Source organism: Gadus morhua, chromosome 16 (assembly GCF_902167405.1).
Source record: "Gadus morhua chromosome 16, gadMor3.0, whole genome shotgun sequence".
Taxonomy (NCBI): Eukaryota; Metazoa; Chordata; class Actinopteri; order Gadiformes; family Gadidae; genus Gadus; species Gadus morhua.
In genome coordinates, this window is record NC_044063.1 from 22655127 (window position 1) to 22682512 (window position 27386).

Here is a 27386-nt window from a genome sequence, read left to right on the forward strand (position 1 = left end):
GTAGGAACCGTATTTCTTTTTTTCTTAGTCTAATCTACTGAAAATGATAGAACATTTCTTATCCCTCCCTACCTATCTCGTAGTCGGTTTCCGCCACGCGCCTCATCTTTGGTGGGGTAGTCATGCCGGACTCCATTTCAGGCCTCTTTGGCGCTTTAGAATCCGATATTAGATGATCAAAGCTCTTTCTCGTACCTACATATGCAATAAGATAAATGAGAGCTATAAAAACCAAGCTAGCACTTGCACAATACTGCATCATTCCTTATATTATTTAGTTCCAACACATAAAATTCTTATTGCACAAGAAACAACATTAGTTAATCCATGCGAAAGGGGAGTCCTACCAAGGAGTTTCTTGGTGTTGGCCTGTGAAGGTTGGCCCATATCCAGGCTCATGGACTTCCGTGTGCGGGGGCTGATTTGGCCGACGGTGGGATAGTGGTGTGCGGTAAGGTAGCGCTCCGATACCTTTGGTGAAGTCCACGGCTGATTTTCCCGCAAGGTTCTGGAGAGAATGCACAAAGTAAGCTTGCAAAAATGCCTTCTAACCTTAAAAAAAATCTTTTTTTAAGTGTTAACGAAATTGACTAACATTTTTAGCAGAGGCATTATTGCACGTTTTAGCTCTGACACATTTAGCTCTGAAGACGACAACGTCTAAGAGAGGGTTAAGCTTCTCGGGACACTTGAGGAGACCCATTTCATACACAAAAACACCACACGTACTTGCATAAAAATATAACACAAAGTAGGTGTGAGAAGTAACAGCCCGCCTCCTTCTTAGAACTTAAAATTAGCTTCAAGATTTGTAATCATTTCATTGATGAGGGAAAAATTTCAATGTACAATAGAGTTTAGTATAAAAGGACTATAAAAAAAAAAGATAAGTTATGTCAATATCTCCAGTCACTTCAGCCTGAAAGATTAGTTTGTCATAATTTTTCTTTTGCCTCAACATTTCCCATGTTCCTCTTCACAAATTTCTTACCATATTAACTTAGCAGTGGGTTTCTCTAAGAATTTCTCTTTCGGTTTCGCCATAACTGTAGTCTACTGCGACCAAGAGCCTTGTGTGATTGTTGAGTTTGTCACAGAAGGGTAGGTCTATGCATTCTAATGCATTCTCACTGACAATTCTTCAATGTATGCCAATAGAAAACATGAAATATGATTTTAATTGTTATGCATTTTCATATTGCAATGTTGGGTTACCGTAATTTATAAATAAAATAAATATTTCCCGGCCAAGATAAATATTTACTGGCCAATTGTATTTCTAGCCGGCAAATGGACGGTAATTGTTGGCTAATCGAAACCCTGATATGTCTGCGGGCAGAATTCTCACTTTTTAAGAAAATTCTATATGTTGGCCTACCTGCAGCTGGGTTCAGCCAAGTGGCTTGAATAGGTTTCCATTGGGACAGTGTCCATGGAGAGGCCAGAGAGCAGCAATGACTTCCTGTGCTTAAGGCTGCAGCGGCTTCGGACTTCCTCAGAGACTGTCAGCAGAGCTAATAAAAAAAAAAAAAAAAAAAATGATGCATTTGAAAAAACGGTTAATTTGAAATTATCATTACATCATAGATATTATCACATTGGTATGAATGAACAAAAGTGTATACATACCAGCCAAATAGGCAACACTTTGGGTGTTTACTTCAAACTTGTCACATTTCAAATGCTTGCTGATGAGCGCCAGAAGTGTGTGAAGTATGCGGACTGTTCTTGCAACTGTGGTGGGGGATGGATGCCTATAACCTAAAAGATAGAACATACAATTTTATTTTTTTGTTTTCTCTCAAGGCTGTACTAAAAACGAAGAAATGCAGACTGCAATCTTTTTGCATTTATTCGATTGTGGGTAAGTGGATTTTAAGCAAAATATGCAAACTGGGAGAGATATTAGTTTAAATAAGGTAGATGAGTCATCGTTGGAAGTGTTAATAATTCAAGTGATAATCCCACAATCAATTATCACAGCGGATAAGATAGGTCATTGTCATTAAATATTATAAAATGAATTATAAGAACACACACACGCACACACTTTACCTTTGAGTAGATGGCCCACCAGTGCAAAATTGAAGTTGGAGCTGAAAGTCAATCCCACAAAGTGATCCATCTGCTTACAGTGCCACTCTAAAGGATGCCTTATTTCCATGAACACTTCCTCTGGACTCTGGTTAGTCAGAAAAAAAAAAAGGGAAAAGGAAAAATTAAAAGGCTTCCCAGAATTTATCTGTCACAAACACAGCTATGCAATTCACATTAAGTTATAGCATTAGGTTTTAACGGCCCCTCCAGTGTAATGTGAGATTGCCACTGATCAACCAGCCAGCCTGTTCAGTGGTCTGCATATACTGATACATCCGGGGGTAAGCTTGTAATGGCTTATTAGAGTTACACATGGTGGTGTATGTACTTCTGCTCGCTACCTTGTCATTGAAGACACGCAATGTGTCCAGGGTGTGAAGGTTCTGCTCGAGTAGGGCTGTTCCAGCAGAATAAAGATTGACCTCATCCAGCTGCAGCACAGCCACAGCGACCCAGAACAGAGCCTTGTGCATGGGAGACTCCTAGTACAGAAAAACAAAGAAGGACAAACAATGGTTAACATTTATCCTTAACCCCCACTCAGCAAAGTTAACCACATGGATTTTTTGTCTTCATTGAATTCTAAAGCCAACGTATCATATTGCTTTCTACCAACCGTGTAGACCTACATTTCTGACATGCAATTGAATGGCTGTGAATTGAAGGCTGTAGAGGGCCTGTAGAGTATCTTGTGTGTGTTTCTGCTCCCATCATTATCATAGTTCTATTTTAATTTCTTCATTATTTTTTTTTCAAGATAAAAAGTTAAAGATCCCCATTAGCACCGTGCATGTTGAGAAGCTGCCACTTTAAACTTTCTTTGAACATTCGCTCTTAGGCCCCGTCCACCCGGGCGAAAAACAATACATTTTCCTTTGATGCGGTTCAGGTTTATCTCCGTAAAGACAGATTGATTGCGAAACTGCATCGAGCTGTAGAAACGTTGTAGTACACATTCAGGCCCTTAAGGGAAGCTGCTCCTACTACAGAACTCCAGCAAAAAAAGAAGAGGCGAGCATGGGCATAAAGCCTGCGCGCTGTTTTACAAATATACAGTCTGAGACGAACAAGTAACAATAACAGCTCTTCAGCTTCTTCTCTTCTAAATAGATTTGGTGTACGTGTCTGTCCATAATCCTTTTTAGCTTATTTTGGTAGCGGAGCAACATTAAATACTGCCCTAGCAACTCAACATTATCTGCTGCAGAATCATCACAAGCATGTAGTCCACCATCATTGTTGTTGTCGTTCTGAGACGCCGTGGGCTAGCCAATCACTAAGGCTAGAGGGTCGAGGGTTGGGGCAATGACGTCATGGTTTGCATTTCAGGCGTCCACACGAATCCTAACACGAAACCGCATAGGCCAGTTTTTATTTTAATCCACCCTGGGACCTGGTTTCAGAAAAGTGCGTTTTCGGGCACCGGATCTGCTGGATCCGTCTGGACGGTCGGCTCAAACGCACAAGAACGGCTCTGTGTGGACGGGGCCTTAGTGTAAACCAATGGAGGCATCTGACAACAGAATTTAACCATACATTGTTGATCATACATTATAAAATTAACAAATTGTTGGACTGGCTTTGATTATAATGCATTTGCCATACCTTGCAGAGCAGTGGTTGTAGCTTTGTCAATGCAATGACTGTAGCTTCTATTAGAACTTGGCTGTTGTAATTATCTGGCCCCTTCAGACAGCTCTCCAGACCCTAGATAAACATTTTATTAAAGAAAAGAAGGACATCAAGCAAGTGGTTATTGTTTCCGTATGAACTCTGGTTGAAGGCAAGTTATTAACAGCAATTTATTGAACACCATCTGTATTCTGTTAGGCACAGGATAATGAGGTAATGTGAGAAGACTCACCCGGTCTATGCTAAGCAATGGGCTGGCCTTACTGAGGATGCGAATTATTTGTTTGATCTGACCATGGGTCACCGTTTTGCTGATGCAACCAAACACAACCAGAGCCCTTGGCTGCAGAGATGGATTGTATTGAAAGGCAAACCTGGCCAAAACACACACACACACACACGTTATTCTCAGGCCGTGTAAACAAATTCAACAAATACAAAAAAAAAAAAAAGATTGTAACAGTCCATACTTCTGTGCCAGCTCTGTCCACTGGTCAAGCCATTTGCAGCCTGGGATGTCCCTCATGCATGCCTGGTGAAGAGATCGAATAATAAATATTAAGAAAAGCAGCTTAAACTACACTGACCAATGCATCAAAAGGAAATTGCAAGGAGCTCAATAAAGATAGGGAAAGACCCAACTTGTGATGTTTGTAAATGTAACACAAACCTCCATGATTTCAAGCAGGGCCTCAGTGACCGTCTCGAGAGAAGACAAGGCAAATGTCTCTCTCTCATAGGAGCCTGGGGAAAAGGAGCGGTCACGGTAACTGGAGCGAAACGCAATGACTGCCGCCGACTTCACCTTGCTGATGCCGAACAGTAGATAGAACTTCGGCAGACTGAACTCAGTTAGACTGAGTCGCAGCACCTGCTTCGTCTCCTCTGAAAGATTAGAGAGAAATCATCAGAAAACAAAGTACATATTTTAACCATTGTCTTTACAGAGAATTTATGAGATTTGATAGTCCTTTGTATATATTTTTCTTTTGGCATTTATATCATTAGACTTCCCAATGTGGTTTGAGAGTTTATTAGTAAATAAAACATTAACTAATCAACTCTAAAGTAACAAGAAACACAAACAATCAACTGCTACACAGTAGGTTTAGACTTTTAGGCAGAACAACAACACTACTTAATGAAATAATAAATGAAAAGGAAAACAAGAAGCCTTTGAAAGAAAATAAGTCTTTGAGATTGCGGAATTTAGCTCAGGGAAGAGTCAGGGACTGCAGCCTCACCACTGAAGTTGAGCTGGGAACATGTGCAGAGAGAGTGAATGATGTTGATGACCAGCCCATGCGTTGAGGCCCGGAGGGAGAGAGGTCCAGTGGCCACCAGCAGCGTCACTACATGAAAGAGGTAGGGCAGATGGGCAGCCACGTCCAGAGAGTTGTTGAACGACAGCATCAACATGTAACGCGCCAGGATGGCGATGTCATCCCACATGAGGTGCTGCTCCAGTGTAGGTGTGGGGGACAGGCAGGTCTTATCGATGATCTTGCACATTCGACTGATGACCTAGAGAAAGAGGGAGTAGCCAGTAAATGTTATTCAATTGAGGATCAACGATTTAGGACAACTTTTAAACCACTTAATGACCAACCATTGAATATCTCAAATTTTAATATATATATTTTATTATTGTATCGTCCACAACCTCAGTGCAACAAGAGAAAGCCTTAGTGCCTTAAAATGTTTTCATCTTACACAAAAATACATTAAACAAGTCATATAAGCATCTTGCCCCAACTGTTTATTTCAAGGGATATTTTTCAATACCAAACAAACATATAGGGATTTTGTTGATTAAATCGCATTGCGTGTTCTCATGCTGTTATTAGAAATAATAACACTAGCCTTTAAACTGCGTATAAAGAGCAGATCCATGAAATCTTTTTTTAATGATATGTTAAATAATACAAATCTATAGTAAATATTTTATTTATTTCTACATTTATAACTAGGTTTACAAATACAAGCTTATATTTAAAAAATAATCAAAAACGATTTAATTATTATTTATTGTAGTGGTAGTACTAGTAGTACAAGGAAATATTGCCAGAATTGATTTTGGAGGGTATGATACATTAAGGGAATATAGCAATTCTATGACGATAAATTCTAGGTTAGGGTGACATAAGGACAAGAAGAAACAAGGACCCATTGTGTTGTCACCGTTTGTCTGCCATGACATCAGTTGTGGCTGGTACATTTGATCAAAACAGACGTAAAAGTAAGAACCAATGCATCTTGTAAAATACCTACAGCATGTCATTAGTTAATGTAAAATCAAAAGCCAATAACCAATAAATTCAGCAACTCAAATAACACTTGACCTACATGTGATATTTAGCAAACCATCTTCACAATGCCTCCCATTCACCAAGATTGCTATACGCAATAACAGAGGCAAGGGCCAGGCTTTTGTTTTGTATGTCTGTTCCATTGTGGAGATTTAGCTCAGTTGGAGGGTGAATTGGTCTGATGAGCACACTAAATAAATAACGGACCATTACTTTGCTACTTTGGATATATTAAGTCAGAAACTGACATCTCAAATGTAATATTCTGGCAGTGTTTCCTTGAAGGGGTAAGTGTATTATTCAAATGTTTTTGTATACATGTGATGCCAATGTGTGGTTGATTAATGTGTGATATACTTTGTTTCATTGAAACAATTTCCTTCCTTGTAATTTATGCAGCATTTATTCTGGATTATATTGATGCATGATTCTATTTTATAAACAGACGTTTTCTTTAGAAAATAATTTACACATCTCTCAGGAGAGAAAAAAAAAGGCTATTTTCTCACCTTGCTTGAGACCAGTTTAACATTCCCTGAAGCAAGGGCCACTGCAGTATCAGCCATGACTTCAGCCTTGATAGAGCCCAAGCCCCCTGTAGCACTGGTCTTAATAAAGCTGTCCAAGACCACATCCAGCAGGTCAGTTATCTAAGAGCAAAGAAATGGTCAATAAGCATATTCACATGCTAAAACACTTTCAAATTCATTCATAATATGACTTATCCAACAAAAGGTGAGGTTTACTAATACAGCTAACATAACTTTGTATTACGTGTTTCAGATTCAAAATCCTAATAATAATCTTCTGTTAAACAATCCCACTCCTATAGGACCTGCCAATGGCTAGCTTCTGTTTAATGCTAGCCATAGTGTACTTAACGGAAAGTGTTCAAATCATACCTGTCCCAAACTCCCCCAAATCTTTGCCTGAATGGACGGGTACATCTGCTTCTCGTTGATGGTCATGGTGATGAGCTTGTCCAGGATGGCCGTGACTCGCTGCCGCTTGGCGTCGTCCGTGTGCTTACAGAAGCGCACCAGGTTCAAAAGCCATGGTGTCATGTACTCCAGACACAGGTGCTTGAGCTCTATACCTGAGAGGCAAATGAGGAAAACAAAGTGTTCATTCATATTTTAGAATACTTGATACAATATTAAGAGCCACCTCAGAGGAAGGTCAACTACAAGAAAAAACTAAATCCATGGGTTTACAAACAAAGTATGCAGATGCATTCCCAACATGCTGTGGCTAACCGACCGGGTAGCCAAAAATAGGCAGTTCATCTAAGCAAAGCCAGGGTTCGGACGACCAAACGACCATATCTTGAGTATCCATGCTTGTTTGTTTTTTTTATCAATGGGGATTGACTAGGTACCCACCACGCTGTATTGATGGACCTAGTAATATGCATCACAAGTTACAAATCTATCCATTAAACACAACCTTAGTTTCCCAAGATGTGGTTTTCATTGGCAAACAAAGCCCACTTAGTTGTGATTTGTCTGTTTATATGTACGCAAAGATTATTATTTTGTTTTATATTTTAACGTGATAATAGGGTTAGGGTTAGGTGATAATGTTAATGTTTTCCCTGCCTACAATTTGTAGGGTAAACGGTAACAGCTGCTTCGATAATTTTGGTGGGGTCAATTGTGTCCATTTTGTTACATTCAGAAAGTGATAATATACTCAAATCAAACATGATCCTCTTTTACTTACTGGACTTGCTGAAGCCCGATATACACTCCTCAAGGAATTCCAATGTCAGATGAGGCTCATTGGCTGCCAGGGTTTTACTGATGGACACGATGAAGAGGGTGTTATTGGCTGGAATACAAAGGCCTGACGTCTCCAGCAGCTGGCCTTCAATCTTCAGGTTGAAGGTGCAGGTCAAAGCACACAGCAAATTGTAGGCTGCAGATCTGTTAGACAAAGTGAAACACAAAAAAAATGGTTTTAATGAATACAGGCCAGCAGATGACCCTTGAAAGGAAACAGGGCTTAAAAAATCATTATTATGCAATGCTTTAACAAAATTAGTTATTTATATCAATATATAAAATTAAAAAAAATAGGTGCACATAAATGCATGCGTATATAGACGCAAATATATTTAGACATTGTTATTTTGACAAACAGTTTTTGTTCATAACATTTTTAATTGTGTATACAAAATTGTATCCGAGACGCACAAGCCTCTCTTGGACATCAACCACTGCCCAGACAGAGCTCCTCCACACATCCAAACACACCTTACTGCGAGCCGTCACTCCGTCGTGACGTCGAAGACAATAATAAAAAAGGCACTTTGACATCAGAAAATAACTCTGCTTTTGGAGCAGAGTATAACGTTTAAAAATGGGTTACTGGCGACAGGCTAAAAAATAGGATATTACTCCTGTTTTCTCTGAATTATGGTCTTATTTCAGAATGAAATGGCATAGTTTACTATGTTAAAGACCATAAGACATTCTAAGTTTACAAAAATAAATATAAAAACAGATATGGGTTCACAGCCCCTTTCCAGTAGACCAGCATCATCTTTATGTGACTGACCTTAGGCTGGGGTCAGAGCTGCCCAGATTCAGGAGAGCGATGTTGAGCAGAGTGCCTGGGACATCTTTGGGTCTGATCTTTGTGTGCTGGGGGATGGAATCAGGCTGCGACAGCTCCCACCGCGTGCGTATGTGGATGATTGACTGCACAATGGCATCACACTCCTGGTGCATGAAGGTCAGCGGGGTGCCCTGGTTGGCCATGGTGAGAGTGAACTGACTCTCATCCACCAGGCAGATCTCCTCAATCTCTGAGGCGTAGTAGACATCATTGAGGAACACAGGTTGGCCCAGGACACGAGTTCTCTCTGCGGAGGTGACCTGCACGGCTGTGGAGCCCACCTGACAAATGGACAAAATGGATTATTATTGTGTTCATTTTTGAATAGGGCTCAAATATTTCATTAACCAAATTATCCTTAGGAAGTTTGGTATGGGACATTATGTTGCCACCTTCCGTTATGCTTGAGATGAAGAAATCTGCATTATGGGAGCACTTTAAACTAACTGATGGTGTCAAGTACGTAAAGTGCCAAAATTGTCAGCAGAAAATTGCATACCATGGGGGCAGATCGCTTCATATATCACTTAAAAATCTTAAGGAACATTTTAGGAAATGTGAATAGTTTAATTACCTAGCATACAGCACAGGTGGTTAGCCTGTGGGCCTAATCATGCAAAGTGCTTTAAAAATGTATATCATTAGTTGTCATCAATCAAACAAATAAAATAAAATGTATGCAAGTATGTAAATTAAATGTACAGTCTAGGCCTAGACGGTTTGATTGATGACTGTTGACACCTACACCTCTATAGAGAGGTGAAGGTGTTTGAAAACTTAATTCATCTATCCATAAACGTGCCAATTTTTTTCAATACATTTAAAAATGAATAGCTATAGGAAACATAAGGACTATGAGAAGCTTGAAATTATGTATTGGGGCAAGCCCTAGCTCTGTTTAAGAATTTAAGAATGTAAATATAGTAACGGATGTACACTTTCAAGAGCCAAGTAGCTTCAAATAAGTGTGCTATCATTTCAGGATTAACTTTGCATATCGGTGGAATGGTAATGATAAGCCTGATTTGTAACTATGCAAACCAAGTCATTGTATGCAATGGCAATGAATGGATAGTAAGTATGGAAAAATTGGATTCCTGATTGAGTAGTGATGGTAAAAAAAACAGCGAAAAATATCTATATCAGACACAAACAATGAAAGCTCCCTAATTACCTTGATTGAGACTTTGGTGTCTTTGTGGGCCAGCTTCAGTGCATTATGGAACACTTTGAGATCTTCCTCCAGTGCCAGTGTGGCTGCTGGAAGTTTCTGCTGGTCAGGCTCAATGTGCTCAGCCAGCCTGGCTGGAGAGTCAATGAACTGTAGCCGCTTGCTGCCTTTAAGACCAGTCAGAAGTCGCTCATGGTACTTTGTGTACTCCCGTACCCAGGTATTACAGTTGTAGACAAAGACAGCTGCAACATTCTCATAGGCAAAGCCTGGAAACACAACAAACCACTTGGAGAGGAAGTCTGTCTTGAAGCGATTGCTGGGCCCAACATGCGTCAGATCCACCACAATCTCATAAGGCTTAGCATAGTAGGGTTTGAGGGTGAGCAGGACATGGTATATGAGGAGGTCTCCATTGATCTGTCCAGTCTTGAACCTAAAGGGCAAAGAAGGGCAGACAAAATCATGGGTCAGCTAAATTAAACAAAAGCAGAATGCGTATTTTTTTATATCCCCTCATTTTTTTTTATTTGTTATTTTGTTCTAACACAGGCCTGAAGAAACACTGAATCAGCCTGAGAGTGTCCATGAAGCGTGTTCACAGCATCTTATGAACTTTGGACCCACGATCGGCCAGGAGCGCACATAATTGAGGAAGGTTCTGCTGAAGAAGGTATTTATATTACATTTTATAAAATGATGGGGCTTGCAATGCATTTGACTTCAAATAATAATACACAAATTCCTTTCTTTACGCCAGAGCACAATGGAGAGTTCTACAACCTTGATCTACTCATTTCTACTGCTGAACAACCTGCCATTGTTTTTTACCACAACAGTTCAAGTTCCTTTAACAGGCTTTTCATTCACTATTTATAACCAAGATCCAATGGGTACCTTTTATCCTTCCTTAGACTCCAATAGTACTACCAATGTCACAGTTGCAGATTGTCTAATTGACAACAAGATGGCAATGGTAGCTATTGGCTCAGCTGTGGGGGTAATCCTTTGTCTGCTAGTCTCTACCCTGGTACTGGCATGTCAAGTACGCTGCCTACAGAAACGGATAGGTGCCCTTCGGCCTTCACACAGCAAAATGGACTTGGTGAGCAGTTCAGACTACTGGGGTTCTAGCCCACCTGAAGCAGGAGGGCTGGAGGGGCCATGTGATGCTAGCATAGTGCTTGAAGAGATGAGGCCATTCATCGAGATTGATACTACAGAGGACAAGGTGAACACACAACGGGAGAAAGAGCTTGAGCAAGGTGGAAAAAGGGCAGCATGTGACCCTGAAGTGGCCGAGCAAATGCAGATATCCAGCATGAGTGATGCACGTCGGGATTCCAAGGATCTAGAGAACACACCTTTGGTAGTTTAAATGGGTTGTGTAGATCAACATTGAAAATGCTTAACCACACAAACCAAGATAAGATTGCAACTGCTTATGAAATCATGACCTTGATCTTAATTTAAAAAAGTATGCGTTTCTCTCAGCCTCCTTCCCTTACATGGCTAAGCCACTACTCTGGCAGCTAATTTTAGCTTACTCAATGTTAAAGTTTACTACCTTTTTTCAGTATAGAAACATTCAAATTATACAGAAATATAACTCTTTACATAGAAATCCATGTAAAACCAATTGTGACGACTAATGCAAACTAATTCATTTGTGGATTTGCTTATATTCCATAGAGCAGTGGTTCTCAAACTTATTCTTTAAAAAAAAATAGATATATATTTATTAATATATATATTATATACATTATTAAATATATCGGAATAGTATATTCCGATATATTTTTTAAGCCCTGTACCCCCTTCACCAGCACAAAACATTTTTGGGAGAATTTTTTTACATTAAAAGTGCACAATTTAGTGAGAACATGCAACTTGCTTCATCCAACTGTTGGCTAATTTCTCCCCACAAAAGAAGCACATCTCCAGGGTAGGGTCAGAGCATGTAGAGGGGAATCCCATTGAAATATATTCTTCCTGAAATTGACATGTTGGTGTTTCTGGATGTGTGACCAACACAACATTGGATACAGTCAAGATATAAACTGCTCTTTCCTGTAGGCCAGGACTACGTGTTATGATGAAATGAGATGAATTTATATTATAAAATCTTTATTCAATTATGGAATTGAAAATAAAATGAGTTCTATGTGCCTACTTAGTTTACAGGTCCTGGCTCATTGTCAAGTGGAATTGTGATTGTTTTGAACATAGCAAAATGTTGGTATTCATCTGCAATTCTTTTGAAATAAAAAGTCTTTACATAACTTTTAATCAGCCATTTGTGTACCAAATATTGTGTAATCTGCAGCAGTGGTTTTATTTAAAAAGTTCAATGTACAGTAAAATCGACGGACATTATGGCCCCTATTATAACGGTCTTAAACACAAGTGAGAAGCGCCAAGCGAAAGTAGCTTTGTGGGAGGTGCTATGGCGATGTTGCTATTTTACCGGCGCATAAATGACTCTTGCGCCCGGCGCAAATCTAAAAAGGGTTGGTCTGACGTAGCCTAATTACCCGTAGGTGTGGTTTGGGCATAACGTGCAATAAACCAATGAGAGTGCCATCTCCCATCCCCTTTAAGAGCCATGAGCGCATTTGAATCTGACGAGTTGATATTTTGACAGCGGATTTTCAGTCTCCGATGAGACAGTTTATGGCTAAATAATATGGCCTAATTCACACATGGAATAGCATTTTCTTCCACAACTTGTCCTCGAATATATTTCGGCAAAGAAAACTTAACACATATGACATGCGGTAACTGGGGTTCTATTTAATGATATACGCAACACATTAACAAACATAATTTCTTACCAGTATTGTATGCATTATCGTTATTGACTCGTGTCCATAATATGCACGTGTCCCCCCGTTAATATACACTGCATGGACTGTATTATGCGTTACCTGTTTAGTTTGCGTGTGTTTAAACAGATGGACACACACGTGCGCCCGCTTTCATTAATTCTTTTACACGTACACACGCGTGCGCGCTTTCATTCATTCTTTTACACATACACACACGAGCGCCCGAATTCATTCATTCTTTTTAACACTCACTCGCGGTAAAACAATGTTTTCTAACGATTTAATACTCATCAATCTTAAAAGTTATGGGCTTGTACACGATGTCTGTGTCAAGAAAATATGCGTTTGCTGTGCGGTGTTTGCAGATGGATTGATTTAAAAGTACAACTTATTACCAGCTGTCCTTTTCGCAAAATAATTTCCCAAGAATGTGTGGCTAGGTAGATGAGAGAAGCAAAGTGTATGCGCGAGGTGCACAAGGAACATTATGCATGCGCCCTTAAAATAGCATCTGAACAACGCGCCACTGACTTTAAACCAGGTATTTCCTGGTTTGTTGCGCAATTGTTTTCTGAAACTGCAAAATAGCACCAGGGAACGTTTGCGCCAGAACACGCCTCCTCCTTTCGCCGAGCCACCCTTTGGGGCGCAAGATCATTTCCTAATTTACAGGCGCGTGGCGGTCGAGGGAAAAGAACGCTCTGCTCCAGTTGCAAACTAGCAACGACACATGCGTCAGTGTAGAAAGTCAATTGCGCCGGATGCAAGATAGGGCCCTATGGGTCCAAGAGGCCACAATTTGTGAAATGGAGAATTATAGCACCCCCTATGGGCGTATTGTTATCAAACCCTTTAAGACCTGCTTACAGGGAACATAGGTCAACCAATTCAAAACTTGTTAGTATGCCACCGTGACTTAGATCACAGGGTAACATTACTTTTTTGGTTGGAATACACCACATTCCCCGCCACCCCCCAATCAATTTTTTTTGTTTAGGGGTGTTCAAAGGAATACATCTGTAACTGGATGGAGTGTTCAAAATAAATGATGTGGTCAGCATATCCCAGCTACTCCCTCAATCCTCAACTTTCTTCCAGCTGGCAAATCTCAGCATTCCCTCCCGCCTCATCAGCAGCACTGCAGTTATGTTGGTTTCCTCTAGAGCCCCTCTTCCTTTCCATTTATTCCCTCCCTCCTCACCTCTCTCCCAAATCCCACCTACTCTGTACTTCCCATGGTAACTTCTCCTTTTGCAATGCGCATTAGGAGCCTGTGGAGGTAGCAGCTGATTTAAGCATGCTTCAAGTAACCCCCTTATACAGAACGGCATGTCAAAATGCTGCCAATGACGCTGCCATGAGTTGAACCGGGAGCCGAACAACTTACAGGAATACCCACAAAAAACACCAATCAACACCAAAGAAAGAGTTAAGAAAAAATCTAAAAGGTGAGCCAAAACAACCTTCAAATATATTTAACAATAGTGAGGCAAAAATTCTTCAAACAATGGACATCATGTACGGACGGTAATTTGATTTTTTGTTAAAAAATATTCAATTTAATAATGTTCCTTTCCACAGAGTGTAACCTTTCTGGAAGTGGTGCATGGCTTTTGATCACTGTTCAGATAAAACAGCTCATTGATTAGTGAAAGCCAAAGCATGTGAAGTACTGAAATGCTTTAAAATAAGCATAGGCTTTGCAATATTTCAAGCAAGCACATAAATTTAAAGATGCAATGCTTATTGCCTACTGAAAAGCCACAAACTGTCTGGAGGTTTAAGATGAAATGATACTTTGAAGGTGTCCACCTTCGCATAGGGAAACACGTGGTCTCCTAAAAAAACTTGGTTGAATCTTACTTCGGTCTTTCTGAGATTCAGAGTCTGCCTGACAACTGGAGTTTGTCAAAACAAATGTGCCTACTGTAAACGGCACACAATTTACTTACTTTGCAAATAAGGTTTTAGACCAAAACTAGTTTAGACCAATACAGGGCACAACAAAATGAGTCACTTCAATTTATTAACATAGTTAAGATATTACTCTCATTCCTTTATTAGTTTTGTACTGAAAGTCTAATAAATATACTGTTAATATATTCAGTTTACAAGCCTATATTCAAATAAAACATAATTTCTACCATCTAATCCCACAGAGCCATGCCTCCTACGAACCCCTCACCTGCCTGATTCTAAAGGTTGTTTCTGGACTCGGAGACTGGGCCCTGTCAATCTGTCCCACCATTAGCTTTTGTAGCCGAGGACACAGAGTGGTCGACTACTCCTCACGGGGTCTCACCGAGATACCTTCCAGTCTACAGCAAAACAACTACTCCTCAAATCTCTCCTTCCATAGATCAGTAACTCCAGCACCTAACAATTTTTAATGTGTTGAATGCGGATATTAAATGTTCTGAAATGAACCGTTTCCTGTTATTTTGGCGGATTACAACATATGGATGGCCAATTTAGCGCAGTAGTTTGGTATTGTCTTTGTAAAAACATAAACACGTTTTCTCAACATAATCCATAACAGTTTTCCATCAAACATGCCACACAACTTGGAAACTATTAATTTGTCCCATTACTATATGGTGCATATTCTGCCCAGAATACATAGAACAAATAATGGCGCGCCTTTTCTACAGTCTGTTGGGTGAACTTCTAGTTACCAGGCAGAATCTGCACTCTATGAGATAGGAATGTATGGCCAAAAAAATGTATGATCTAAAAGGGAGTCAGAGACCTGACATAAACACAAGAGTGCACCCACACACACACACACACACACACACACACACCAAAAAACAGAACGTGGGAAACTCAAAGCGCCCAGGCAACAGAATAACTTTCTGGATTACAACCATTGATTACAACCATTGCCAACCATGTTCATTGCCATGAACATAGTTTTCATTATGATGGTGTTTCTAAACATCCTTAATTGTTGTAAAAATAAATTAGGAGTCATTTTATGTGGTTCGGGCATCTGGTAAGGATGCCCTCTGGCCTCGGGGAAGACCCAGGCCTAGTGGACAGATTGTATCTCCATATTATATTTGTATCTACAGGTGAAGACCTGAGAAACCGGTAACAGTGGGGAACACCTGAACACCAGTTGTATGCTCTTGAGCATCAACTCCCCAATGGGAGTTTCCCTTTCAGAGCCCTCGAATGATTAGATGCTCAGGCAGGATGCCAACTGTGCCACTACTCAGGCTTTGATTTAGATAGATTAAGTATTACATTTGAATTAAGTTTAAAGATTATATTGTTTTGTGTTCAAGTATTCGAATAAGTGTTTAAAAGATTGTATTTTGGTTATTATGTTCAATGAAAGAGTATTTATCTTCATCTCAAGACACCTGATATTTAAGCTAGACAGCAAGTTGTGTACAAATGTAATTACATTGTGAATTTTCTACAATTCAATCTTAGGGGAAACACTGATATAGATGATAGATATATCAGGGAGGGGTTAATCAGGCACAGAACAAATTATCTTGTAGGGTGTACCCAGCATAAATAGCTTCCTGGAATACTTTGATTTAAATTTGTGGTGCTGTGATGAACAGCAATTAGTATTTGTATTAAAGCTTCCTTTTATTTGTAGCCCTGCAAGCAAGAGTAAATGGGCTAGAAATAGCATGCAAGTTCACTATTTTGGTCACGTGGGTGCTTCAGGCACATTCAATCTGTCACACAGCATACAAGATGTTCAAGCACTTGCATTATGGCCACATGTCCATTGTCTCTATGTACATATTGAACAGAGTAGGCATACAAATCTATATTTTGCAATGATAAGAGCAAATGGCCTGCAAGGCTGAGAAATTACTGCATCTCAATTGGTATTGGGAGTTGCTTGTAACATTAAGAGTAATCAAAGGATGCATAATTGATGGGAGGCTCATCTTTCATAGGCTGATAAATGTGCAACCCAACTGATGGTTATAAGTCGGGTATTAAAAATACAACAGTTAATTAAATGCTCTTTTTTGGAAGTAGGAATGTAGTAGTTCTGTCATCAATAAACATGTTCAAGATGTTTTAACAAAGTTATCAGCAACAATTCCTCAACAGCTGCAACAGTATAGTATTAGGGTACACAAGCATGCCTGTCACAATGATTTGGTCAATTTCTTTAAAGATGCAATGTGTATTAAAGCCATTACCTGCGAGCAACGTAGTAGAAAACTGGGTTTCCCATTTTAGAGGTTCCTGCTTGGTAAAATATGTTGAGGGTTTTCAGCGCTTTAAACTCCTCCTTTTCATGGACTTGATGCCTAGAAAGATATTGTAAAAACCACACATTCAAATCGGTTCAAATCAAATCAAAGTAAACCAAAGCATAACAAATGAGAACATTTTAATAAGACCAATTTGGTGGCATCAATCGCACCTGGTCATGAATTCTTCAAATTTTGAGCTGGTGAGATTGAGACTGGACCAGTGTGTGTCAGCCACGGGCTTGTGCTCCGGAGGTCCAAGGTAGGCCAGGAGGGTGGCCATCTTGTCAAACGGTCGTCTCCCCACTGCCTTGTGGTCCCTATGCAACAAAGAGTAGATGGATTTGATATATTGATTAGAAGCATGGTTCAAAAGTGGCACTTTTTAATTATTATGCTTTGCATTAATATAGGCACACTTAATGCAAGTTTTGAATGGGGCATATACAATGCATCTTTGTAATCATGGAAAAAGGCTCAAACACAACATTGCTATAAGAATTGTATTATTACGATTTCTTTTATTTGATGTCTATTTGGGGGAATCATCAAATGCCCTAGAGAAAACTATTCATTCACCCAAATAGAAATAAAAATGTATCGCAATTTGCTGAATATTGGGTTGCTTACCCAGCTATATAAGCAAAGACGTTGATAATAATGTTTTTGTCCAATCATTTGTCATAGTAAATTTTGACAGTGTAAAATAACTAATTAAATATTAATTGCAGTTCTGATATTTGGCAGTTTTTGATTAAGTAATGAGGTAGTGACACAATGTTTACTGGGCTCTGGAGAGAATGTCTGTATGAAGCAATGTATGCTTTGTGTGTTGGGAAAGAATGATTTCTTGGCCTTCGTTTGGTTCCCAACATGTATAGTACCACCATTATGCTTGTAAATTGGTAAATTTTTCAGTTCACATCTCGTGTATCTCTCAATATCTGCATCATCGCTGACCTGTTGCTGGAGAGATACTGTCCAATCCTCTCCTGGTTGTTCCACAGTAGCCTATGAAGGGCTAGCACATTGCCATCACTGATGAAGGAGAGACTGTGATTTACAGAGTCACTAGGAGGCGAGTCAGATGCGATGTCCAGGAAAAATCTGCAAAACAGCATAAGAAAATTACAACAACTGAATATACGTCAAACCCGAGGGCTTTCATCGATGAACCATGGGCTCAATCACGTGACTAAGGCATTTATTGGGTTTCTCCTGCAGGACACAGCCAAAATGTGGTCATTCAGATCCGGTCAAGCAACCGCGGCAATCGTACTCCCATGAAAGAGTAAGAGTAACATTATTGCATGCATGGTGATTTCCATCTTGCCGTTTTAATAAAGAAATGATGAGAAATGTCAAACATTTAATGACAGCGTCCTGTATGGGGCATCTGAAATCACTACACGATGAAAGCATTATTCAAATCAAACAATTATTTTGTAATTTTAGAATTTAACTGCATCTTGTGTGTCTTTTTGACATTTAAAGCCCACAACAGCTTGGGTATATGTTAGTTTTATAAATACCAAGTTATATACATACATGCTTATGGTACAATAACCAAATATATTAACCAGTTAAAAGTACAGGAAGAAGAGGAAGTTGTTCTTTCTACTGAGCTTACCGCCTGGCTGCATCGAAGTTGCTTTTTACAAAGTCGTTGAATGGTCTCATGTGCTCCTCCTTAGTGAACAAGACGTGGTTGGCAATACTCTGTAGGATCTTTAGACAGAAAACAGTCATTGGTTTCAGTCAATACAACAACAAAAACATCAACATCATTCATCCGCCAAGATAATAGTCCCAATATGACATACCTTGGACATGAGTTTAAGACCCCTTTCTATCCTAGGCAGGGGCTTTTTATCCAAAATCCCTGCCTCGTAAGGGGACACGATAGCTGGGTTCACAAACCGCAGAAACATAGCACTGCCTACTGCACCAATGCTGTTCTGGGGGAATCTTTGGCTCACCACCTTGAGGAGAACAGAAGGAAATACAGAGTTAGGGTTGAGGAGAACAGAAGGAAATACAGAGTTAGGGTTGAGGACAGCAGGGTAAAAACAGCAATAAGAATGCAATGGACCAAAAGGTAAAATGTGAAATGTATCAGCCAAAAGAGGAAACAAGAAACAAAGGGATAAAATAAAAGTAAATGTAATGAAAACGGGACACCATGGATGGGGACGGAAACGTATGAAAAGGGCATTAAAATGATCACGTTAACATTTAAATTAATACATAAAAATAAATAACATGAACAAAAAGGGGGATAGCTTTGCAAAACATGGTATTCCATAAACACCAAGCTAGTGAATAAGTCTTCTGAGAACTAAAAAAGTAACATAGGGAGTATGATTGAGTCAATGACTAGTAAACAATGAGACAGAAAAAGTACAACCATGCAAAATGAAGCCATGCAGTACAATGACTATGATCGCCAAAGTGCATCAGAATTTTCATATCATCATCATGGCCTGCCTCCAAGATGAGCACTTTTTCAAAACACGTTGACATATTCAGAAGAAGGCAATTACTAAAATGTAAGAAAATTTGCCAAGCAAGTATCATTGTGGTTGTTTGACATTTACTTTTTGGCAATATGTACATTTAGGTAATGACATTGGCTTTGAACCAATACTATCCGATAGTATTATTCAGGTTCACTTTCGCAATTCTTACAACTTCAACAAATCTCTGCAAAATCGCACAAGCTTGCTATTGGATATTTGTCCAATAGCGCAACATCTCTGAATAAAGTTGCAAATCATTGCAGTTCCCCTTGAGGTTGACCAATCATCCACACAAAACGTCACTAAACAAACTAACTTCTTCAATGGTTGCAAACAAGTTGGCATGTCTACGAATGGCTCCAAATAAACACATTTTAACAAATATATACATTTCATAAGAAATCGCAATTTTCAAAATTTCTCGCAATTTCATTACAAAAAACTCAGCAACGCATATTTCACCTGATTTAAGAGAGCTGCCACAAAATATTTTGGTCAAGGCAATGACAAAAATCCTTGATGGACAGAACACAAAGATAGGCTAGCATGACAGTTCAAGATCAAAAATGTTTGAGTTTAAGAACCAAGATAAGATGTACACTACCTTAGATTTTGAATTTCTCTTTATCACTTTTATACCAACAGTGCCAAATGTATGAGTTTTGTGACTGCGGTTGCAAGTTAGATCGTTAATGCCAGTGCCTTTTAACATTCATGCGTTTAGGATATGGGAAACACTCAAATCAGAAACCAAAAACTGTAAATTTTAGCAACATGTTATAATGGATCATTTGGAGACTCGGATACTGATTTGATATCATTTACAGAATATTTATAAGTCATAAGTTCCCTTTGATGGGCGTCTACAACAAATACAATGAATCAATTTGAACCAAACCACACCCAAATTGATTAATATTTACAATTATTTATAGGATCAAACAAAGCCAATCCTTCTATTATTTTGCAGATGAGAGGTGAAGGCTGAACTATCTGCCATTTGGATTCAAGGCTTTTGTACTATAAAGTTGGTTTTCAATTAACAAGGCGAGGTACAATCAGTCAAAAGGGAGATGCTTCGTATTCTAAACCTGTTCCTGCACTTTCTGGAAATGTGAGCAATGAAGAATAACCTGAGCATGTGATGTGGATGGGAAATGAATGCACTGAGAAAGTAAATACATCTTAACATTCTGTTAGTCAACTCAGCGTACTGGTTGGACAGTGTGGATCACAGGACTGAAGAATTATGCAATAATAAATGGATGAGCTACGGATTGTCATCTTTCATTCTTGCCACAGCTCCTGCCTCTCACCCTACCATGGCCGGGAGAGATGTGGTTATTGATATCACTTGTTTCAAACTCTATTCACCTCTTTGTTAAAAACTCCTTTATGGCCAGGTAGATCAAGGTGAAGAGATGCAACACCTAACAGTTCTACAAAGAATATTTAAACATATAATATTTTCACAAATCTCTATTCATTAGTTTCCCCTCAAGCCGTTATCTTGAAGGCATCGCGCAGATTTGTTCTGGGTACAAACTTTCTCCTAAAGAGTGATAGCCAACTTAGTAGTAAGTAGTTATCAAACAGAAACATAATCAAAATTGAACGTCTCCAAAAAATGTATGTCTTCAAGATTGCAAAATTCAAAATTGCACACCCATTTTATCCTAATCCCCATTAGCCGGCAGAAGCCATCCTTAGCTAATGCCAGATGTAGTTTATTATTTAAGTGCCAAATCAATCTAAAAAAAATAGATGAACATGCACTCAAGCAGTGAGGGTAAAAACATTGGACATAGGATCAAACATCCTCACTTAATTATTTCGAACTAGCTTCCTAAAATATTATCAACCCCAAAAGCTAATTCTAAATCACTTTGAAAGTTAGAAAAACACGGATGAAATGAATACATATTGAATATATATTATTTTTCAAATGGTGTTAGTAATTGCTTTCCTAAAGTTTAAATATTTGTTGCAGCTAGACACTTATCTACAATATGCAACCCAATAAATGCAATGTATCATGTCTAATTTGATGATTTATCATATCTGAAGCATCCGTTTCCATGAAGTCTCCAATAAAATTTAAGTTATTACATTGATACATCTAGAAATAAATTAAGACATGAATCAATTATTGGGATGACATGTGCAAAGAAATACGGTTACTACAGTGTTATCAGAGACTATTCAAGAGGAATTAATTATTAATTTATGAAAATAAGTTGAAACAATATGGTTTTAAAAGAGAATAGTATGCTAACTTGGATAAGTACAAAAGAGTAAAGCATTTCCAAAGAAACACCAAATCATGTTAAAATAATGTATAGATGAATAAAATAGATCAAAGGAACTAAGAGCAAACTTTTTGTTTTGCTTTGGGGGAATGTAGCTATGGGGAAAAAAAAAAAACAGATTCTCTGAACTTACTGCTTTTTTGCTCTCCTTTTTTTCTTTAACTGTTGCTTTATTCAGTAGAGAGTGACAAGTAGCCTACAGAACAGAGATGAGCACAATCACGTTTACAGCACCAGTTTGAACAAATGTACAAACCTAGAATAACTGGAGGCATACATATATTCATGTTCAAATTGGATGGAGGACTTGAAACTGCTCAAGCCACGTGTCCATGCACAGTGTTGTGTGACTGGGCTCTAAAACACTGTACAAGTGTCTACAATTTGTTTTGAAAATCTGGTACACAAAATGATAAACTGAATAATGGTGAAAATAAATTAAAACAATTTGTAATCATACATACCTACATCCTACTAATATAGTCTACTTTCACTTCGTGTGGACCATTTTTAATGAAATTGCCCTGATCTAGGACCAAGTACTTCCCTGGTTCCCTTCCTACCTTCCTGATTTGGTACAATGCCTTGCAAGCTCTAATGATCTCCAGGGATATGCTACCTGGAGATATAAGCTCCTTGGAGGCAAATAGTTATGGGATCCAGACAAACAAAAAGGATAGGTGGGACAGCTAACAAAAACGATTGGTGGAAAAGGGGAACCTAACCGCCTCCATCGTCCTACTGGAGATCTTCAGCGCTCAGACAAATACTAGGACACCTGAAATGGGGCGACTGCTTCAGATCAGGAAGGCCGTTCCTCCAAGCCTGTTGGCTTGTTACTGCTCAGCTCTACCCCTGCCATCCACCTCGTCAAATACCCGTTCTGTCCACTTTTTAATTTTCCTTGGAAACGCTGACAAAATAATAGGTGTGAGGTGCTCCCGACCCTGACAGTAGCGGACACCTGCTGTAAGGAACGCCGTCAGGCTGAAAAAGTTAGCTTTCTGGACCTGGCTTGCCCGGGGAAGTCCTGACTCAACTATTATCTATCGAAAGAAATCAGCAGGTGCAGCTTTTCTTTGGACTTGTCGACCCCTTCATGTTTTTAACAGGGAGGCACCTGGGGGTTGGAACCTATTATTCTGACAGTAGTTACTGAGGTATTCTGGACTATACTGGTTGATACACCTTGCATGTACCTCTGTGACTGTACCTTCTAATTTGTATACGGCGGTAGTTGTTCTCATTTGAAGTAAGTGGCCTGGAGTGTCTGTCCAACTACCTTGGTATCCAACGCATTCATTCACACTACATCTCTGCTCGTTTCATGTGCTCACCAAAGTGCCCTCTAACCCTTACTCTTAAACTAGTTCTTAAGAAACCTCATCAATTGTTTTACTTTACGACTCAAGAACATGAAATTACAATCCTGTGTGATTTGATTTTAGCAGTGCACGTGCACTGCATAGATGTGGGGGAAGCAATGACCTGGAATGTATTGCATCAACACAAAGATGATGACAAAAGCATTTGAGGAGCAGGCAGAAGCCACTGTGGGAGCAGAGTCGACGACATACCTGGTACAGACAGTGACATACACTGCGGAGTTGTGGTGGGAACTCATTGGAGGAGCCAATAATGGCCTGAAAGAAACGCTCTGTGATCTGCAAAAGGTTCCCCTGGTTCTCCTCAAGGTTCTCCCCTGGGTCCAGCCTGGGAAATTAGGAACATTCACAATTGACTGTCAGAATTGTGGGATTCAGACACAGGATGTTTTTCATTAGGAATGAAAATCCCAGGAGATATCCTGGGAGTTTCCAGGAAACTACCAACAATATTTACAGAGTCAAAGCCACAAGGATCATATTTATTTTTCTTCTATCCCATTCTGACTTCTAGCATGTCTTCATGCTTTTATTGAGTCGAGTTAATTCCACAAGATTTTCAGGTTTGATTTTTCCATTAGCGAACTGGTGAACAGGGTTATACATAGGAAGAAATATCTGATGTTGAGATAACCCCCCAAAGTATGAAACCAATCCTGGCAATTGTATTTTAGATCATCATTCAAATTCATCATTCAATGAGGCTAACAGGAAGGTTGCCATATTTGTTGTGTTGCTGGACTTGATTTGTGCCAATTAAGCCTGATGGGTGATTATGTACACTACTCTTGCATCACCAAATCACGATAAGCAAACAGGGCTTTTAAAACAAGACCTTAACAAATTATATGCAAGGTATACATTTTGTGCCAAAGCACTGTTTCGTTGGATAAGCAATCTGGAAAAGAATGACCATAAAATATAATAAGTGGTTTACCTTGTTGGATCAACCTCAAAACTGATGTGTTCTGGGGTTGTGAGAACCCCCTTTAACAAAGGTTCAAGTAGCTTCTGTAGATAGGCGGCCCCATACACCTAAAAGAGAGGAATAAACCATGGCCTTAAAGTCAAAGTACATCAAGACAGCCAGTGAATATATCACAAAGCAACATATTTAAAGATCCCATGCCATTCTATTTTATGATGCTTTAATATAGGTATTAGTGGGCCACAAACACAGTATTCAAAGACGTCCCCGAAATTCAGCCGTGCAGAGTTACAGTCACTCCGAAACAGTCGCACATTGAGCTTCCCTCAAACGCGCTGTTTCGGTGGGCGTGTCAAGGCAGGTCAAGGAGGGGGGTGGGGGTGTGGCCCTGAGCAGCTTGTAGCCACTACCATGCGCTCTGTATACGGTGTCAAGGCAGGTCAAGGAGGGGGGTGGGGGTGTGGCCCTGAGCAGCTTGTAGCCACTGACAGTACCATGCGCTCTGTTTACGGTGGATGTATCGCAATGGCTCGTAAAAACCCATATTATCCATAGATATCTATATCATATAATATATAATATATATTATCAACTGGCCCTGAGCAGCTTGTAGCCACGGTACCATGCGCTCTGTTTACGGTGGATGTATCGTAATGGCTCTTAGAAACCCATATTATACATAGATATCTATATCATATAATATATAATATATATTATCACGGCCAAAAGCTGTGTGAGCCTCCAGACGATAGGTTATTATGAATCTCAAACGACCGCGTCTACTTCAGATTGATGTGGAAGTGGAAGAACCAGAGACGTCGGAGAACCCGACGAAGTCCTTTGTGATTCATTATATCGTCTGGACGCGCACACAGCTTTTGGCCGTGATAATATGTATTATTTGATATAGATATCTATGTATTATATGATATTATTTAGATATAGAGCAGAGCTCCAGGACTGTAACGCAAGTGTTGTACACTTCCTTGTTATTTGGATAACCGTTCTGCTGTTGGTGTGATGGCGCATAACACGTCGGACTCTCGTCGGAGTCTAGTTGTAGAAATACCATAGACGAGAGTCCGACGCGTTATGCGCCATCGCACCAACAGCAGAACGGTTATCCAAATAACAAGGAAGTGTACAACACTTGCGCTACAGTCCTGGAGCTCTATATCTAAATAATATCATATAATACATAGATATCTATATCAAATAATACATATTATCACGGCCAAAAGCTGTGTGCACGTCCAGACGATATAATGAATCACAAAGGACTTCGTCGGGTTCTCCGACGTCTCTGGTTCTTCCACTTCCACATCAATCTGTAGTAGACAGAACCGTGCGCTGCCTGCTGCCTGCTACCGGCGCGAGGCACCACCGCCCGGCTGCCCGCTGCCGGGCGGTGGTGCTTCGCAGCGGTGGTGCCTCGCGGCAACCGGCGGCAGGCAGCATGTCGCAGTTCATGTAGTTCGATGTCGTTCTGCCATTGCATTCAAAATTCTGTAACTAGCCTGTTACTACGAACTAAGCAACTACCGTACACGTATTAGCATTTAGCACTAGCTCAATCACGACTCTTTCAGAATTCTTGTGGGTGGTTACGAACCAACCAAGTGGGCAGGGCCATGAATAATAATTTGACAACGCTACGTCACAGTGTCACCTTATCCAGATCGGCTCATTTCTTCTGCCTTTTTCCTTCCATTGCCTATTGCATTCAGCAGACAAACTGCATAGATTTCAAACTTACCACAGCTCACAAACTTATTCAGACCTATGTTATTTAACAAACAATAGGAAAAATGTGATTTTAATGGCATGGGCTCTTTAAGTTATAAATAACCTTGAAATTGAATTCCCTCCAATTCAAGGAATTTGCTACACAACTAAATCCACACTGGCATTTTGAAGTGTTGAGGCACAGACGAAGATATTCACCTTAAAGCAGAAGGTCATGATTTTGCTGGCCAGGCTGTTGCCCCTAAAAAGGGTCTGCATTGAGTCGGCCAACTCCACTTCTTTGGAGAACATGTTCCACAGTAGTTGATAGAGCAGGTGACGAGAATCAAACAGGGTTACCAGTACCCGGGCTAGTTCATCCTGGGAACAGAATACATGGACATAGGCAAGATACACAGATTAGAAAAAAATATTTGGATAGCATTCTAGGTCAGGCTAACTTCTGGTTTCCACTGACCTCGTCATGCCAGTGATACAATAGGAATGACTTTCTTAAATTTCAGAAGCAAATTAAGATGTATAAGCAGAAGTGTTCCAATGTTTCTGCAATGGTTTTGGTGGGCCATTTTGAATTTGAAAGAAATAAGTAAAATACATTGATACAAAAAACGAAAGAAAAAAAAAGTACTTTGTTCATAAAAAAAGTTTATGAACATTGTTCATACATTTTTGGGTTGCTTCCTGATAAAGTGCTAGTGTGTTTATTAGTATTGTGCCTAGTGTCAAAATGCAGCAATCATGCACAATCATATAGAATCCTGCAAGCTGGAAAATAAATTATGGATAAAATAACCACTGAAAAATAATTACCGGGACACAAAAACAAGGAGCATAAATACTAAATGTGTTAAAAATTGGAATTTGAAAATATTTTAAATATCAAACAAATTATATCAGCCTAATTTATCTTTTGCATCTTCTGCATGACAATAATATTAGGAGTTTCCATATGGATACAGTTTATGATACAATTATAAAGAATGCAAAAGTTCACACCCATTGAGATCCAGGTACCACATTGGCTAGCGCCATGGCGATTGGCAGTTCTCCTTGGTCCCCCATCATGGTGACCAGCTCCACAAGCCTCTCGAAGCGGTCAGCCAAAACAGTTTCGGCCAAGGTGTCAAACTCTGTCCCTTGCTGTAGGATTTTGGTCAATACTTCCATGAATGTGGCTCGTGTTTGGAGATCCTTGTGATAGCCTAGACCTGGTGAGTAATAAAAATGACTTTAAGGAAATAAAAGTAGTATTGGACAGCTAAAAGCAGCAGCAGGTGTCTTTTACCTCTCGGTAAACACTTGGCAAAAAGGCGCAAGTCAAGCCGTGTAGATTTAAACACTATCAGAACCTCTCATATTGTACAAATGTGAAATCAGAAATCCAAATTCAAAACACCTGAATCTCACATCATTCTCTTCAAGTTAACAAATATATTCTGCAAAAGGGCAATTTCAGCTTATTTTACAAGCAGTTACAGCACAATCAAGTTCCGGTATCCCTGAGTCCTTAAAATCTGTTGTGTTTTCATGTTGGGCAACTTGCCCAAGGTCATTCAGAAACCAACTGCTTTTCTTTACTGTACTAGTGCTGTAGTAACTGCTTATAAAAAT

At 39.5% G+C, this 27386-nt stretch overlaps 1 protein-coding gene and 2 long non-coding RNA genes across 6 annotated transcripts in view; 2 read left to right on the forward strand and 1 right to left on the reverse strand.

The window, feature by feature from the left end:
* nf1a (neurofibromin 1a) overlaps nt 1-27386 on the reverse strand; it is a 75467-nt gene that overhangs the window by 6596 nt on the left and 41485 nt on the right. For 2 of the 4 annotated variants that reach the window (XM_030380781.1, XM_030380780.1), the window contains exons 26-51: nt 26772-26983; nt 25974-26135; nt 24039-24136; nt 23294-23429; nt 21850-21912; nt 18712-18870; nt 18519-18616; nt 17849-17995; nt 17062-17208; nt 16835-16945; nt 9832-10264; nt 8598-8938; nt 7761-7963; nt 6941-7134; nt 6548-6688; nt 4974-5253; nt 4400-4614; nt 4200-4261; nt 3962-4103; nt 3703-3804; nt 2439-2579; nt 2056-2182; nt 1630-1761; nt 1379-1514; nt 348-508; nt 73-195 (exon numbers count right to left, since the gene is read on the reverse strand). In XM_030380781.1, coding sequence (XP_030236641.1) covers nt 73-195; nt 348-508; nt 1379-1514; nt 1630-1761; nt 2056-2182; nt 2439-2579; nt 3703-3804; nt 3962-4103; nt 4200-4261; nt 4400-4614; nt 4974-5253; nt 6548-6688; nt 6941-7134; nt 7761-7963; nt 8598-8938; nt 9832-10264; nt 16835-16945; nt 17062-17208; nt 17849-17995; nt 18519-18616; nt 18712-18870; nt 21850-21912; nt 23294-23429; nt 24039-24136; nt 25974-26135; nt 26772-26983 — 4266 coding nt within the window. Of the gene's footprint in view, nt 1-72; nt 196-347; nt 509-1378; nt 1515-1629; nt 1762-2055; nt 2183-2438; nt 2580-3282; nt 3611-3702; nt 3805-3961; nt 4104-4199; nt 4262-4399; nt 4615-4973; nt 5254-6547; nt 6689-6940; nt 7135-7760; nt 7964-8597; nt 8939-9831; nt 10265-16834; nt 16946-17061; nt 17209-17848; nt 17996-18518; nt 18617-18711; nt 18871-21849; nt 21913-23293; nt 23430-24038; nt 24137-25973; nt 26136-26771; nt 26984-27386 lie in introns of those variants that run through there. The other 2 variants (XM_030380782.1, XM_030380783.1) reach the window with 2 other exon arrangements.
* On the forward strand, nt 6002-12117 carry LOC115561009 (uncharacterized). Its single transcript, XR_003979872.1, has 3 exons — nt 6002-6325; nt 10381-10501; nt 10589-12117. It is a non-coding gene; the product is annotated as an uncharacterized LOC115561009 (long non-coding RNA).
* LOC115561010 (uncharacterized) lies at nt 13923-15082 on the forward strand. The gene is made up of 2 exons (XR_003979873.1): nt 13923-14104; nt 14816-15082. It is a non-coding gene; the product is annotated as an uncharacterized LOC115561010 (long non-coding RNA).